Source organism: Botryllus schlosseri, chromosome 6 (assembly GCF_051294905.1).
Source record: "Botryllus schlosseri isolate E-star chromosome 6, Bs_hap1, whole genome shotgun sequence".
Lineage (NCBI taxonomy): Eukaryota > Metazoa > Chordata > Ascidiacea > Stolidobranchia > Styelidae > Botryllus > Botryllus schlosseri.
In genome coordinates this window covers 19,566,080-19,584,369 of record NC_137241.1, presented here as the reverse complement: position 1 = coordinate 19,584,369, position 18,290 = coordinate 19,566,080, and the positions used below count along the sequence as shown (strand labels likewise).

Genomic DNA, 18,290 nt, shown 5'->3' with positions numbered 1-18,290 from the left:
AATATTGTTTTCGTTGAAGTCAAATCATCATGAACTGACATGAATGAAGGCACGAGGAGTAACAATTATTTCCCAGTAACATATGCTGTTATCATATGTTATATGCCGAGAACAAATGTACACGAATAAATACGGAGTAATTGTAAAATTTCTACTCTACATAGCAGAGACTCAACTATTTCTAGCATATAGGTCCAGATACAGAAATCTGAAATTTGTTTATGCCTGTTATAACTCCTATGAAAACATTTACACTGAAACAAATGTTGTCCGGCAGTATTTGGTTGTGACGAAATCGTGCACCATTTTCAGTGCGTAACCGCTAAACGTTACCGTTGACTTGAGCTGATGACAAAAAAGGTCATCACTACCGCCCGTATGCCAAATTCACAAATTTTGTCCTGCGTGCCTTTCTGAGGCTAATTTACTGAGTACGGACGGCGGTCCAGTAGTTGAGTCTATACCAGTTGTCCAAAACCTTTTTGGATGTCAGAGTGCATTTCAAACTTCAGAGTACGATGGAGCCGCATGAAAACACTCCCGTACATATAGCGAAAATGTAAAGGCAGCTAGGAGCTAGTACGTTATACCTCTGGATCCCACCATCCAGCTAATTCAGAAGCATGCACATACACTTCTATAGACTCTATATCGGTTATTTTAGCATCATTAGGCGCGGAGTGGTGGGTGATATGCATTGAAATAAACTGAAAATGCATATCAATACTACAACATAATAACGTCGGTATGTGATAGCTCTTTATACATTCGAGCACCTAATTCTCATGTTTTAGGGGGATTAGACGGTAAGTAGTATTGGAGTTTTTGAATTTATACTTTACTATGGGTCGGTATTTTGATGTTAGTAAAATTGTTTTTAAATTTACTTTTCACAGAGACGATCCATAAAGGTCTATGACCAGCAGAACGCAAAATATGTCCTATCTGACGGGTATTCATCCATGCGTTGGGTGTTACTCTGCAATTCTCTTTCTCGGTTTTTAGAAGCGGTCTTGGGTGACTTTCGACATATCTAATATATATATAACTGTTTATTATGCTTATGTGGCATAATCAGCGGTCAATCAGAGCCGCAAAAATACTTGCGTGGAGCTGCATGCGACTAAGAGAACCGCGGTTGGGAATTACTGGCTACGTTTGCAATATAGCACCTATGCTGGTATTTAGGGATGGTGCGAACCCCTGAAATGATCAGGTGCGTGTGAACGCAAACCTTTTTTAAAGGCTCTGTGTGAAGGCGAACGCGAGCCTATGACATCACTTGACGTCATAATGCTGATTAAAACCCAATATTTCCGTAAAGTAATGTATTTATGTACATGATAACTAGCGAAGAATCAGGCCATATTATGCTGCAATGCTGAAGTCACCAAATTTATCAACGGGAACAATTTAATGCTATAATAATTTCACAAAATCAATGTATTCCGTCGCTTTGCCAGAAATTTAGACGAGGCTCCGCTAGACCGGACAGATGCATTCTGACACATGAAACCCCGGTTTTTGCGCTAGACATCATCTCAAAAACAAGTTATACAGTAGCCAACACCCCAATCGGGCGGATTCGATTTTTATGATACAATAATCCAGATAGATCCCGTACGCCTGATAACATTTTCACAGTAGACACGCTGTATACTTTATATAAATTTCGTTGATATAAATATGTGATTGGTTGACTAAGCACAATTCGCTGACTTCCTACGTGTAGTGTGCTTCGATCACGCTATTGTGTGATTGCGCGTAAAGACCACAGCGAAGCGTCACTAAAGTTTCACAAACGGAAAGCTGTATATAACGATCAAACATTCGAGAAAATATTTTTTGAAATTAGCGAGTTGCATGAGCTACTCGTATAGTGTTGAATTTCCTTTCATGCTGCCAGCGCCATGCGGATAGTGATCCGAAGATGAAATACATAGAATTTCAACCAAAGACCTTATAATTAGGGATGGTGTGAACCTGAGGTTCACGTTCGCGTTCTGTGTGTGAACCTCGGACATTTTGAGGTTCGCGTTCACAACAGAACCTTGGTAGGTTCTGCACTGTGAACCTTTTTCATATATTGCAATTTTCACTTCCTTATAACATCTTTGGTTCAAATTTATTGCATTTCAACTGCGGGCCACTCTATGCATGGCGCTGGCAGCATAAACAATCAACACTAAACGACCATGCACCTCGACAATCTCAAAAATGTTACTTGCTTTGTTACAAAAGTTTGCTCGAAATATCCAGCTTTCCGTTTGTGAATATTTAGTGACTCTCGGCTGTGAGCTTGACCCGCAATCACACAACATCAAGAGCGGAATACACTACATGTAGCCAGCGAATGATGCTTATTCCACCAATCAATGAGATTGATATCGTTTTCTGATGTAAAAACGAGCAGGCGTACGGGGTCAATCTTGACTTCATATGTATATTGTATACTGTACCGTAAAAACCAAATCCCTTCGATTGGGGGTGTTGGCTACTGCTGTATAACTAGTTGATGGGGTGATATCGGTTGCAAGTATAGAAACCCGTTTTATACTCTGCTCAATATCCATGAAGCAATACTCAGTCGCCAAATACATTGCCCGGTCTGACCCAGACCGTCCAGGCTTAAGTTTGTATACCCTGGCAAGTCCTCGTCGAAACTGCTGGCAAAGCGGCGGAAGATATTGATTTTATGGGATTATATATATCGTTTGATTGCCTCGGTTGATACATTTGGTGATGTTTAAAACGTCAATATGTACTTCAGCATTGTGGCATTGCTAAGTATCGTATACAGTACATTAATATAGGCTATCACTTCATTGAAATATAGGGTTGGAATTAGCAGTATGACGTCACGTGACGTCATGAGGTTCACGTTCGCGTTCACACAGAACCTTTCAAAATGGTTCGCGTTCACACGAACCTGAACCTTTCAGAGGTTCACACCATCCATACTTATAATGATGTGAAGAATTGTAATACATGAAAAGGTTCGTTTGTGAACGCGAATGTCCAAATTTATGAGTTTCACACACAGAACGCGAACGTGAACCTTCTGTTCATACCATCCCTACTGGTAATGTACAGAATCATTGAATCACAGCACTGTGAATTTCTTAGTGATGAGTACGATATCACTAAGGCAGAAGTCTCAAACTCAAATGTGCGCGCGGGCCAATTTCCTACTTTTTGATGGCGCCGCGGGCCGTAGCACCAATAACAGGATAAATCAATGTATTTCCAAGTAGGCCCTATTTGATGGGACCTTGCAGACTGACATTCCACACACATCGTGAAAATGTGATTTACTATTGTGAATTCTCGAATGCACGCCTGTCACGGAAAAAATCACCTATTAAAATATTTGAATAAAATTGTTGTTGCACTTGGTATAGCTGCTGTATATTTAGTTGTAGACACAATGCGAGAGTATGAATGCACCAGGACATCGTATAAATTGTGCCGCGTTATAATTTTGCAGCCAACGGACCTTTGACGGGGCACAATTTTAGGTATTTTATAATTTTACAAAGATTGATCAGATATCAGAGCATCGGTGATATACATTACAATCCGGGTTTAAGGCATACTCCTGATAACTAGGCTATTGATCATGTCATGACCAAAGTTAAATTAAATCAGCGTTAGATTCAACTTCGAATATTGGAACAGATCTGTAACAACTTGAATATAATGATTACTGTGCCATAGCAAAAGAAATGTCCAATCGCTGAAGAATCCATTGGTGTTATAGCTGTGAAGCGTACGCTACGACCACTTTATACTCGCCACATATAATTGCGATAGTAAAGGATAAAGATACCCAAGATGACACAGGATGTAACTAACTGCACATCAAGAGGGCAATATAATGCCAATGGTAGCCATACCGACGTCCTCAGATATCTAAATAAGCCACGCAACACAAGCTAAGACTTTTTTATAATTGAACAGTATATTCATATTGAAATGAACCCGAATATTTTCGGCTGACACTCGTCAGGGGTAATCGTCAGCAACTAGTAGAGAATTGGAAAGAACATTGTATATCAACAATCGTATCACAAAATATGACGTCACCAGCATGAAATTTCGTGAATGAGAGAGCGTTCAATGTACTATTTTTAGATGGTACGCAAACTCCTTTTGTTGACAGAGTTTTGGTTGGTATATTTTCGTTCCAATTCTCTACTAGTTGCTGACGATTACCCCTGACGAGTGTCAGCCGAAAATATTCGGGTTTATTTCAATATGAATATACTGTTCAATTATATATTGAAGTTTTGTACCTGCAAGAAGCTCTTCTAAGACTTTTTTATGTATTACCATTCACCATACCAGTTTGATACTTTGTTGCTTCCCCGGTGGTACCAAGTCACGGCGTTCCGAGTCACAATAAGTCCTACTCTGATTGTAACATTTCACGCGACTCAACTCGAGTCATTTTTATTTTATCACCCAGTCAGTCCGAATTCGAGTAATTTTAGCAACGGTCGCGGCCAAGTCCAAATCACAATTTCCAGATCCGAATCCTCAACGGGTCATTTATTTCCCTCATGAACAAGTAATGTGACGTAATAGTTCCTTCCTTACTCTGCGTGGTAACTTTTGAAAGTGATGTAATAGTGAAGTATGATGAGTAGTTTCAAGCTTCTGGACTAGTTTTAGAGCGAATTTCCACTTCTTAAAAAAATTTGGCAGTTGAATATTCTCGAATACTTCGAAATCCAAAATGTCGTCACGGGCCGCACAAAATGGTGTCGCGGACCTCGTGTTTGAGACCTCTGCACTAAGGTGTAGTTATTTATAGATCCATACCTAATAATTTGATCCACTGCTTCTGACACTACATCAGTCTTGATCATAACCAATCGTCCATCGTAGTTAACTATGCAGTCTTGATTTGCCACTGGAGCAGGAGCAGGAATGTCGATTCTGGTGTAACGATAACCATCACTCAATGTAATGTTATTTTCCGATGGACCTATAATAGAGTTGTAACTATGTAAACCGAGTTGGCTTCATTGGGAATCGCCACAACTTACAAGTCGATGAAATTCCTCGTGCTAACGTCATTACTGTCATAATGACAGTACATATTTTCATGATTTCAATATCGAGGTGCTGCCTTTCGAGTACCCAAATATAGAAAGATTGCAATACTGCTTCAACTATTACCACTGGTTCTTCACCTTTACTAACCTACTTAACACTTATACTGATACGTAAACCTTCGCGGAACCCAAAATTTTAGCCATCTTCTACATTGGTATAGCTTGCTGGAGCACAAAATGAATTGCGCTTAAACAGAGTGATAAAACAACAAAACTAATACAATATAATTTTTACACAAAACATCATGCTGAATAATTATTGCAAATCAGTTTGACTTCTGGCGTTCCCTTTCAGATACCAACTCAGACGCTTTAGATTGGTATAGGTGCCATCGTGTTAGTCGGTCGAAACGCAACATTATGATATAAGTTGCTTAATTACAAATCACCTTGTAAATATTAGAAATAGAACTGGCATTTCAGGAGGATGGGGATCCGAATTCGAACCCCAACCTCGCCTTCGTTATTGTTGCTTATTGTATTCATGGCGTTTGTGGACTACAATTGTCATTTACACCAGGCCGACAATCCTTACTTTTGATTCCGTAGCTGCCGCCTTGTAGCACGGTCACTTCTAGGCTTTTTGTATGACACCGCTTAAGCGAATGAGATGGCGAGGAGGAGGAGCCCGCAAAACATCGGTGTTTTAGCTGTGGATTATACCACCACGCTATCTCGCCACTACCTCACCTTCGTATGCCACTGCACACGGTCTGCCACCACACCATCAACAAGTCCACTATAGGCCTACTGATCGGGCCTAATCACCTGCTAACAATGATGCCCAAGACAAGTTTGTGATCGCAAATGATATGTATAAGTTGTATAAGTATAAGTCTTGACCTCCACATAACCCCTGATACTGGCTCTGGGAACCCCAAGAGTGTTCCATGGATCACCGGTCAAAAATCCACTGATATATGCATAAGACGAATGATTTTTTGTGGTAACTATGGTACTTTGTAAGTTTCACATCAAATGCTACCTGTTGCTCTGCGCGTGCATGACATATAGGATACATTGAAATCACTATTCATATCAAGCAACAACGAACAAATATGGAAAATGAAAATGAAGATGTGAATCATCTCGAAGCTCAATCAATGCAACATACTGTTTAGACTGCAACTATTGTATCACCTACACATCTCCTATGCTTATTAAATGTTAATGCTCGCCGACCCTCAATAACTTGGAGTTGCTTTTCAGTAACATGCAATTCCGATACAAGGTTTAAAATGAACGAGTATTGGTAGTTACTATCACACAAGGCAAACAATTGTGTTCGCAGAGGTCGTGTCAGCGACATAAGTCGATTTGTTTACCCAGCGTTAGGCCGGTTGTATATTTAATCCGCACGGCGGCAGCTTTTCGTAATCTCGTAGAATCAAAACTATACCTTGTCCCTATACAATATGAGTAATCGATCTTCCGTATTTTTGAAGTATACATGTCAGTCAAACGCACACAGTGCCTTGCCCCATTTTTGTTTTGCAGTTACGCTAATTTTTCGCTTTCTGTGCTTTGAAATTTATAACGTCAATTACGAATAACACCCGAATTCGGGCTCGAAAAGAGAAACTTGTAGACAGCAAGGGTAAGTGATTTAATTTTCAATAGCAAAAGTTGTCTTAATTCATTGGGTACATTGATAACTTATTCTAAGTCGCACAATTATGCAATAATTATGTAAATATTTTTTCACAAACGTATAGTATGAGCCTACGGACGATTTACACCTGATAATAGCCGGCTTATACGTCATGGAATGGTCGAAATGCGGAATGAATGTTCCGATGATGATAACCGCCGACCGTAAATATGCTCCATAACGATGGAGTCGTGGTTAAAAATATTTTTGAACCGTGCATAGATCATGGGTTGGATGACGATTTCGTCAAAGGAGCGATATTTACCCCATATTTTCAATCGTCAATGTCAATCGACCATAACATCACAATTGAATATTAGTCGTAATAAAAATAAAAATAAAACATGTTTGTTTCAAATGCAGCCCTACGTTAGTCATTGAAATTCAGACCAATGAAAGGAACTTTAGCAATATTTACAACTAAGTTGCATTTGTAAAATTCGCGTCGGTAATTTGAAAGTTTTATAATTTTAAACCAATGTAAGGAGCTACATTCGACTCTTCGTGTTTCGATGTTGGTGCATATTATAATCATTTCTGAGAAGGAACAAATATGAATTCATTAGTTGTTGTTGCAATAGAGCCAAATTTGATGAATGATGATTCGATAAAACCGTGTAGTCTGTAACCGCAGAAATTGAAGCCTATTCTGGGTGCATGACCACGTCGCACTGTCAGCTGTCCACGCTTCGGTTGTATGTCAAGCACGCGTCTTCTTGGATGAAGTACGGTTTTTTGATGATACAAATTCCCAGCGATAAAACTACTGACCAAATTATTTATACCAGATTCCTAATAAAATCAAATACGAAAATTAACTATACACATCAAAGCCAAATATAACCCTAATACAATAATACGGCCCTAACTAGTACACGTCAAATATCACTCCTTTCAGCACAGCGCGCTGTTCCAAATGAATCAAGCACGTGTAGTGCTTCACAATCAAGAAGCAGTGGCGTATGGCGAACTCATTAAAGGGTGAAATTCTGCGGCATCATAGCACTTGCCCACCCCTGCTATATGGTGACTATTTTTTCATCGCGCCTGGTGTAACTCCACCATCAGCATGTCAATGACTATATATGCTGGTTAATTTTTACAGCCGTTTCCTTGTGATCGGATATGAATCAAGAAGAAGCATTAAGGACCAAAATTGTCGAAATTACAGCAATACAAAATGTATATTTGTTATAAGTCAACTGTTTAATAATGTTTGTTCTGAATGCCTTTATGCAATAGAAGTATGGGCTGCGCCTAAAGGCATTCTACAAAACAGCTCTGATCACTCAAAAGCAAACAACTTTCCGACCACAATCGTGTTGGGGCTTGGGGGGAATGCAGTGTACTAATTGAGTAAAGCGTGTAAGGCATTGGTTCTCAACCGGTGGTCCACGAAGCATTTCAGGGGTCCGCGAAACCTCCAAATTTGTAAAATGATTGATAACCTAATTTGTATTTTTTCTTTAATTATGGAAGGCATGAGACAGTTTCGCTTCATAATTGCTGCAATTTTAGGACTCACGCCATTAAAATGGTCGTCTAAGAAGAAATATCCGAATGTGCAAACTCATTTTAATTGTCAAATTGCCAATAACCTGCCGCTGCAAATATATTGTTGTTTAGAGATATTGTGTTGGGTGTTGTGGAAAAATGAAATGATGGAGATAGTATGGTCGTGTGAAATATAAATTCATAAATTATATCCTCATATGTCCCATTGCAGGAATTGAATCGACCCCGCAAAATCTATTGTCTTCTATGATGTAGCCACTAAATAAACTTCAAGATGAGATGCTAGATATGAATCACTAGGCTGGGCGTTATATGTTCATTAAAAACTAACATAAAAAACTGTCGTCGGTATTCGCCACAACCTATATTTGCGGAAATAGATTTTCGGCACTCGTTCATATCAAATCGAAGACGCGAATTTTCAAGACTATGAATACAGATGCAAAATTCTCTTCGAAATAATAAGAGTCCACCCAATTTCTATATATAGTGTCATGTTATGTTCAATAAAAATATTTTTTCGGCGGTTTATCACTAGCCTACCATTATTATTTGCACAAGGCAGATGACGATTGGACGATAATTGAGTAAATATTGAACGAAAACTTGCGGGGATCCGTAACGGTCCGAAAGGGGTCCGCGAAGACAAAAAGGTTGAGAACCTTTGGTGTAAGGCTCCTCCTCGCCACTTCATCCGCGTAAGCGGTGTCTTACAAAAACCTAGAGGTGGGCCGTGCTATAAGTCGGCATTTAATGAAAATAATGAAGAATCTCTGCCTGGTGTAAATGATCATAGTAGTCGACAAACTCGATGAATACCACAAAACAAACAAACAAACCTTTGGTGTAGAGAGAGCAAAAGTAGCCTATTTCACGACAGAGTAAACTCTATTAAAGTGTTAAAATCTTGAAGTTTTCGTTAGATTTCGCAATCAATGAAACTTCCTGGACTATGTGTGAATCACAATTTTGGGGTATTGTCATTTTCGGTGCGTATTGAAACAAGAATATATTGCACATTACGGGAAAAATATGCTCTGAATACCATCTAGCATGCCTTTATCGTTCCATAAAAGCCACAGGTAATCAGCAACGATTTACATTTATTTTTGAACTACCCAAGTAGGTTTCATCCACTTGTATCACTTACTCAAGCATATTTCTGTTTTTACACTATACTAGCAGTTCGACGATTTGTGATGGTGGAATACAAAAACAAAAATACTTAACTTTGTCAAGTAAAAAGGAATTTATTGGAAATATTTGAATCCCATTTAAGCGGATTGGCGTTTCAACAGCGCTAGCCCGCAGACTGGTACCTTTATCTCGATGAAATTTTCACAGCTCCTTGTGTCGTTATGCTTCAAACAAAATGCCAGGAATTGAAGTCTATTCCGCAGAATTTTGATTTGACAGGAGTAAAAGTGTCCCGACACGCTGAACTTCTTACAATTGTGATTCTCTTCTTATGACCATCTTTAGGACAGTCCTAAGCTATACTAAATTGAAGGATTATGCGAAACCCATCTTCGAATACTTTCATTTGATATTTTGAACTCAGATTTTTGTTGGAAAAGTTAGCCGTTCTGTAACTCAGGACATGGTGTGCCTGGGCCAAAAACTATTTGTATCATATATTGTATAAATGTTAACTTCGTTAAAATACTGGAATGAATCATTAACAACAAATATTTATTATTTATTTATGGATTATGATGAAGCGATGTAACGAAATTTTACTAAATTATTCCATGAGCTTGTTTTGTTCACGAAATTGATTGGATTATGGTGCAATGGACCACCACTCTTATAAGCACCATAAAAAGGATTTTATTATTAAAGAATAATATATTCAATTTTAACAAATATTATTATTACTCATCAAACTTGTTGTCCCAGCTGTTCAAAACATAATACGGAAGGAATTAAAATGCACGGAGCTCAAAAAGTCAGAATGGAATCTGAAAAAATGTGGCGATGACAAATAAACATTGTACAATGGCGATACAGGGTCGTAAGCAAAAAACTCATGAGACACATCCAACAGATACCGGGAAACGTTCAATTCGACAAGATCAAGAAGATCACGTTATTGGGCACTGTGCATTAGGGTTATGTGTCCTGTGTCACAAATGATGACCTTTTGTGTCCTGATTTCAAAATTCACAACAGTTAAGACTGTTTAAACAAAAACCTCCCGCAAAAAATCTTTCCAGTTTTCACTGTATGGAGGATAGGCTTTTTATGTAGATACAGACTGTATAATATATATAGTGACTTAGCTGAATTTAAATGAAACAATTCCAGTTGCGAAGATTTAAAAAGTATTTTGGTGAATTGTGATTGTCCAGATTGGATTAGTCCTATCGTGTTCTTGTTTACAGTCAAAATTAAATAATTAATAAATAATTATTAATTTCGATGTTAGATGTAGACTGTATATATCGTACAGGGTTGTAACCAAGTCACAAGGGTCCGAGTCACAAGTCAATCTCACTTTTCTAGTTTTAACTCGAGTCAAGTAAAGTTATTTTCCATTCTCTACCGAGTCAAGTCCGAGTCCAAGTCAGCGAGAGGGTCGAGTCCGAGTCATGGTATTATGACTCGAGTCCGAGTCCAAGTCATTGTCTGGACTGCTCAGTTTCAAGTTAAAATCTTGTGAGACCCTCTTTTTATAACTGTTTGGTGATATCGAATGGTTCGCATTTATGATATATTAATTTTCCTCACTTTTAGCAGTTTGCGGTCGCATTTTCAAGTACCAGTACCCATAGACGAAATCCCTGCAGTGTGGTTACTTTACTATTCTTAGTAATAACATTTAAATGTCGGTCTTGGACGTCTCAGTCTCTATTGATATGACTTGGTTCGAGTCATGCGAAATAACTCGAGTCCAAGTCGAGTCAATACGCAGATTGACTCGATTCGAGTCGAGTCATTTCCGTATTTTGAGAAAATGACTCGAGTCAAGTCGAGTCATCAAAAATCGTGACTCGACTCGGACATTACAACCCTGAATCGTATATTTTTTCAGACACAAATCAAACTGGGTGTTCGAAAAGGCGAAAGTAGAACAACTCAAGATATTTTCAGCGGTCTACAAACCCAATTAGAGGAATATGATGTATAGGAAAATTTGGAAATGTCACATATCATATGTGACACAGCATCTGTTGATACTGGACGGTGGAATGGCGTTGTTTCAAATCTGCAGAATGCAATGATGAGCAAGGGTTTTCATAAACTACAATATATTGGTTGCCAACATCATATTATCGACTCCAAAAGCCTATATTAGAGTTCTTCAATCCAACGTCTTCAACAAATCCAACTCTCAGCTGCAAATTTGGAGATGATGTAATAAAAACACTGCGAAAATTTGGTACAATCCGCCAAGCCAGGATTTCAGGTGAAAATATCAGGAAACCGAGGATGGAGGGATAATTTTTAGTTGATCTATGAGCTGTGCAGAGAATGCCGCTCTTTCAAAGAAAATGGTAGAGTACCACTAATCAAATGGCATAAACTTTCATCTCTACGCAATGCGAGATGAAGCTCAAGGGCCATGATTGCGTACTTCCAAATCCCCGAAGAAGAGTAAACCAGAAGTATCATGCCTATTCATCGTAAATGCGTGTCAGTAAGCGTGGTAATGTAACCAGATGTCTAAAGATGGAATAAACTAAAGCCCAACCGATTATCGTCTCGCCGATAACATCGAGAGGATATCACACTTCGAAAGAATTATCGGTATCGGCCAAAGGAGCTGAAAAATCATCTACAATTTTTGTGACGTCGCAACATGGCGGTAGGAAATCAGGAAACTGTAATATTTGACCGCTAGACTGAGAATTGATATATTTCATATAGCCTACACTTTACAGTTGTCCACTGTCCAGGTGCAGCCTTTCTAGTATTTTTCTTGTTCAAGTATAACAATGGCTGTAGAGATGTATAAATAAATGCTCTAAAGCTTTGAAAATGTTCTTATGTATATCCAACTACTTTTGAATATCGGCTGAATGTATTGGGATTGTCGGTCAAGGTGTGAGATATTGGTTCTATCGTCATCGACCCAAAAATTCAATATAGATCAGGCTTTAGTATATATCAAAGATTATTTGCTGCTATCTCTGCGCTCGAATGTCCTGCAGCGATAAATTGCCTTAAAACCCTATTGAAATTCGGATATGTCCGTGACACTAGGATAATAACAGAAATGAAAGTAAAATTGATGGATGAACTTCACCAGAAGTTCAAAAGGACATATATTTGAAGATTGAATTTGTAGCAAAAAATACCTTTGAATTGTAAATTTTTTCTATATTTAGCCATAGTGTCGAAAATTGAAGTTAGTTTGTGCGGGACATTTTTTTCGATTTGAACAAAATGAATATAAGTTTATTAATTTATACCGAAATGTTCATTAATTCCTGACACAGGCAAAAAAAATTCCAAGTCATAACCCTACTGTGCATATTATTCGGAAGACCTTAACCACTGAACTAAAATCACACTTTTACGCCTAAATCACAGCATAATTTCTGAAATTTCGATTCTTGATTTTCAGTCATTTCTACCTCTGCAACCCTTGCCAATTCTTCATCTATCGCAATTCTGTAATCTGAATTCTTCATGCACTGCATAGGAATAGAGATTTGACTAGATTAGTGAATATTTTAAAGTTTACTTCAATGTCGCTATTTTCATCAGTTTTACTGTGAATAACGAATATCATAATAATAACAAAAGACAAGAAGAAGTATATATCCCTAGTAAAAAAATACTAAGGTGTGCTCAGTCAAATAGATTTTCTTCAATATTATGGTATTTTTTATCGGTGACATAAGGTCATGAGGTAAGAGTATAGGTAACATGTTATTATTTGCAACAAAAATAATTAAAAACTTTTTTTTTCAAATTTCCTATCCTGCCAGTCCAGTGAATGAATCAACAGCCGGGTCTTTCTAAAGAGTCCCAAGTAAGCTATTTAGTTAAGGTAGAGCAGTGATTCTCAACCGGAGTCCGCGAAGCCTCAAAATAGTTCATTACCTTTGTATATTTTTAATTCGGAAAATCACGAGGCAGTTGCACTGCATTTCTAGTGCAGCTCACAGAGATCATATCAACAGAATGGCCATCTGAGATGAAATATCCTACTGTGCAGATTCATTTTATCGCTAAATTGTCAATACCCTACTGATGCAATCATTTTGCTGTCTAGAGATGTTTTATTGGGGGTTGTGGAAAAAAAAAGTTGGATGAGTAAGGTAAATCACGGTGACTTCGAAATGTTTACAAAGATCCGTTTTCTCCGGTGATATACATAACCATTTTTCCATAATAACTTCAGGATTAGCTGCTAGATAGAAATCACCAGGCTTGACGTTATATGTTCATTCCAAAATTGTTTGTCAATTTCAGGGGTATCTAGATATCCCTGGACACTTTTGGTGGAATATTTGTTGCGATCATACCTAAATGTGTCGTCGGAAGCGTTACACGCGGTATTATTACATTCGCCACCACCTGTATTTGTGGAAATGGATTTTCCGCACTCGTTCATATCAAATCGAAGGAGCGGATTTTCAAGACACGACCACGTATTGTATTTCTGCATGAATAGTATGATCTTATTTACAATAAATTCATTTTGTTGCTGTCTATAACTAAGCTTACAGTTATCATCTGCACGAGTCAGATGACGATTGTACGGTAATTAGGCTAAATTTGAAATGAAGTTTCGTGGGGGTTCGAGGGGTCCGTGACGGTCCGAAAGGGGTCCGTTACGACAAAAAGGTTTAGACCCACTGAGGTAGAGTTGGTCGCTTCCGGCTCGCAATCTGTCGTGACCCTTCACCCTGTCTGCGTCGGAAATCAGCATGTTATCTGACTCGCGGTGCAATATATAGGTTCTGCTGTTGACATCTCAAAGTCAAAGCAGGTCGTTCGATGAAAGCGGGGCAAATAATAAGCCACTCCGTTCTAACTTCTTCAGGTGCCATTCTTCGGGAATGATGCAGTAGGAAGCAGTTGTAACACCAGCTAGAGAAGCGTTCTGCCTGTTATGGCCTATTTTTAAATCTATATTGCTTAAATAGAATGCGCTTGCGCTGAGAAAGCGGATATTTTCGTAATGATGCAATAACCTATGGTATTTCCATTGATAAGAAAGCTTCGCCGACTTTTCTTACCACGGGTAGTTACGAAGTTGAGATATTTTGCAGCAAACAATAAGTCCATATTGCCAAATTTATTCCACTCGAAAATTTTCGACTGACTCTCATCAGGAGCGAACGTCAGTAAATACGGTTAGTCAAATTGGAAATATAGAAATAATTTTGTCGTTGTGACGTAATCATGAAAAGTACACAGAGTTGCAAAGGGTACATAACAACGTATTGTACGGTATATCAGGCACAAACTCGGCTGTAGATAGCAGAACGACAACACAAAACAGATGAAATATTCCTTCCCAGGGTATACAGATGCTCCTTCTGGTGGCAGAGGATCGGCTTTTGCTGCTTCATAATAGTAGATTTGAGGATCTTTAAACGAAAAAGAGAGCGACAACGAGCAACTACGGAAAATTGATTACCATCATAATGTTTTGCACACTCGGAGTGTTTCAAAAGGTGCTGTCCGAAGGAATTCAAGTACCATTGGCGCAATGAAAGGCATCGTTACCCTACTTGATCCTTCCCGCCATTCGCAGACGGAGATAAGTCAAGCGTTGAGCCGCTTTCTACCAATATCGAATATTATAAATTGAACTTATCATGAGTCAACCCAAGTAATTAAATATCATTGACTGAACACTTAAACATTTTGCCACCTATCGCCCTCCTCGTCCCCAAACGGGGGGAGAGAGAGCTCACTTTGAGATTTTCAAACCACTGCTATATACGATAACATTACTATTGGGTCAAATTTCACTAATCGTTAGATTCCTGAGGTGTCCATCCCAGATGCGAAGTCACGTGTCCGTGAGTTTTCGTGGACTCTCTGGCAGAAACTTTATGCATGTGCAGATATAGGGAAGCATTATAAACATTTTCATGTCTGCGTTGCAACGAAATTACCGCTAATGAATGGATATCGGCAATTTTAGGTCATAATTTAGGTCTGCGGTTCGGTCAATGTAGGCTTAACTAGGGTTGCATTTAAAACAAAAATCAATTTAAAACAAACATGTTTAAAACAGGGCCCTAATATAAAACATGATTTTATTTTTTTAATGTTTTTAAAAGCCATGACGTCACAAATATTCAACTGTGACGCCATAGTGGATTGACATTACCAATTCAAAATGTAGGGTAATAAAAGCTCCTTTGACGAAATATTCGTATTATTGCTGTTGAACCAATTATTTAGAGGGTTACAACCATCCCATATCGATATACGTCGGCTAAATCTGGTGTTAATAGTCCGTAGGCTAAAACAACATGTTTTTTGTAAAGTACTTACACAATCATGGCATAATTTTGCCACTTAAAAAAACAGAATTTTTTTAAAAGAGGCTTTTTTTAAAACACTGTTCAAAACATGTTTTAAACAAAGTGTTTTAAAGCACCGTTTGTTTTAAATACAACCCTAGTCTAAACGCTCATTTATTCAGAATAGAATGTTCAGATACTGTACTTTGTAATCATTGCAATATTACCGAAACCGTCGACCATTCACACCTCAACTGTTCAATATATCATTTTCAGCGTTCCTTTCTCATCGAGTCCAGTCATAATCCTAACATTACATTCACAACAATTACAACACAGCCTGAGCTATGAACCTCTGTTGCCGAGTTTGTGGTATCGTGTGACAGATTCCTTCAGTTTGAACCAGTATATTAAAAACTAAATTATATTCTGAAGTAACGTACGCCAGAGAGTGCTCACCGACCGTGGTGGACCAGTCCGTTGTGGAAGATTTTGCACCACTACCACTTTTTACAATACTACTAATCATATTACCCATAACATATCACTCGATTTCTCCGTAAGGGCGCTTCGCACGGGCATTCAAATTGGTTATATAGTTTAGATTTCCCAATTCGACCGGTGCTGGATCGAGCAAACGTATCGTTTATGAACAAATTCTTTACTACTACTATTTATTTTCGAATAATTTCAATGAAGCCAGATATCGTACTGTTATTTGATGATTCCAAAGTGTAAATTGGTATATAAATCAGCCAATTACACGATATTTTCCAGCCCATAAAATATGAGATGCAATGTTGGATTTGGGAAAATGGTATTTTCGCCAGTCATAAGACAGCCCTTTAGATATATGAATTAGAGTCGAGTCTTAATTGCTATGATTCAAGTCGACTAGTACAGCATTTCACAACCACCGGTCCGTAAGGACTTTTCTGGCGGTCCGGCAGATATATTATTCTGAACCTTAATTGCGCAAAATGTTGAAGGCTTTTCCTTTGACAAATTAAATAAAACAACTAATTTTGAACTGTTGCAGAACTTCGCTAGTTCCGTAATTTATAGCGTTGTGAGGGACCATTAGACCTGGAAACATGTTCGATTTGACTTGAAGTTCAAGTCGTCTCCAGTGAAAACATTTGAATGCTCAGTACCAGCTGACTCACTGAACCGCGCAATACGTATACGCAATCATTCATTTTCGATTCGTTCAATTTGTAGATGGTCCGGTGTCGCTGTTTTCAGGTGTTTTCATGCGGCGCATGTGCGACATGCCGAGTGTGACAATTCACACTAGGCATGACGTGATCGGAATCCAGTCTGTCGAGTGCTCGTTTTTTTTTTCAGCGCGGGCTAAGAGTAAACACTCATGAGTAGGCTATATCAAGTGTGCTGTAATGCTGCGAACGAGGTATTAACAATGTTGCCGACTCATTGTTTGTAGACTGTGCAGTGCACACACAAAATGTAAATCGGCTCTATACTTATAGCAGACACCTGCGTAAAGTTTGTTGAGTGATTATTATCGGTACGTGTAGAAACATTAAACAGTTTATCATATTACTTGTAGTTATTGCTCTTTGCTAAAATTTGATGTCAAACAGGACTACCCAATGCTAGCACAATTGACTAACAACGACCGAAATGTCACGATGGTGTCGCCGTTGGCATACCCGTAGCTATATGCGCACTATCGGTGTCAGCATACCATGTGTCCTTGCCAAAGTCTACCAGATGAACTCATCTGTTAAACCGTGGCCTTGGTCGGGTCTTAACAAGTGGCACATATTCGAATGTATGTGTTATGAAAAATCTTCGTAGCGCATACTGCAGTTTGTACTATAGCTTGCAATTTGGCGATACTGCATTTTCACCACAGTTACTAACATAGAACAGATCGAAATAATCCCTATACATCTTCCACCATTATCGACCTTGCTAGGTTGCTCGTTATTAAGCAGGTGAGATCGTGACCTCGATATGATTTCCAAGAATATTGAATTTCAGAAAAATCCTAAATTTTCTCTATAGAATATATAGTGCATGTTATATAGGGTTACTATATTTTGGAAATCTGAAAAGAGAACACCTTTTCCAAATTTTCAGACTTGCAAAACCGGAGGAACATCTTGAAAAAATGGTCGGTTGACTAAAAATAGGGGGCAACTTTCCGACACAGCTCCAAAAATACAGTTTTTCTCTCACGTCAACCATTTGTAGAATAAATCCCAAAATACCCGCCAGAGCGGTACTTCAGTGCTAATTTATTCTATCTAATTCGATTTTGCCATATATTTCATCAAAATGCATAAAAAATAGGACAAAATCTCAAAAAAGAGAACATTTGGGCGTCTTCCGAGGACACTTTCAAAAAAGTCAAAAAAGAGGAATAATCCTCTTAAAAGAGGAGATATGGTAATCCTAATGTTATACCAACCAACGACAAATATGGTTCAGCCAACAACGAAAAAATACATATCTTGAGAACCAGCGGCGTACCTGTGTGCGATGATATTATATTGTCAGTCAAGTTCGTTGTGATGGTAATTGCAGCCATACCGAACATGT

At 38.4% G+C, this 18,290-nt stretch overlaps 2 protein-coding genes across 6 annotated transcripts in view; one reads left to right on the top strand and one right to left on the bottom strand.

The window, feature by feature from the left end:
• Window positions 1-5,272, bottom strand: part of LOC145441421 (uncharacterized) — a 92,472-nt gene extending 87,200 nt beyond the window's left edge. Inside the window, exons 1-2 of one of the 4 annotated variants that reach the window (XM_080319277.1) lie at window positions 5,052-5,272; window positions 4,825-4,990 (exon numbers count right to left, since the gene is read on the bottom strand). In XM_080319277.1, the coding sequence (XP_080175403.1) occupies window positions 4,825-4,990; window positions 5,052-5,112 (227 nt within the window). In that variant the 5' untranslated portion in view covers window positions 5,113-5,272. The remainder of the gene's footprint in view (window positions 1-4,824; window positions 4,991-5,051) is intronic. The other 3 variants (XM_080319274.1, XM_080319276.1, XM_080319275.1) reach the window with 3 other exon arrangements.
• The window catches only part of LOC145441419 (receptor-type tyrosine-protein phosphatase epsilon-like), a 251,311-nt gene that overhangs the window by 162,024 nt on the left and 70,997 nt on the right, over window positions 1-18,290 (top strand). The window lies entirely within an intron of this gene.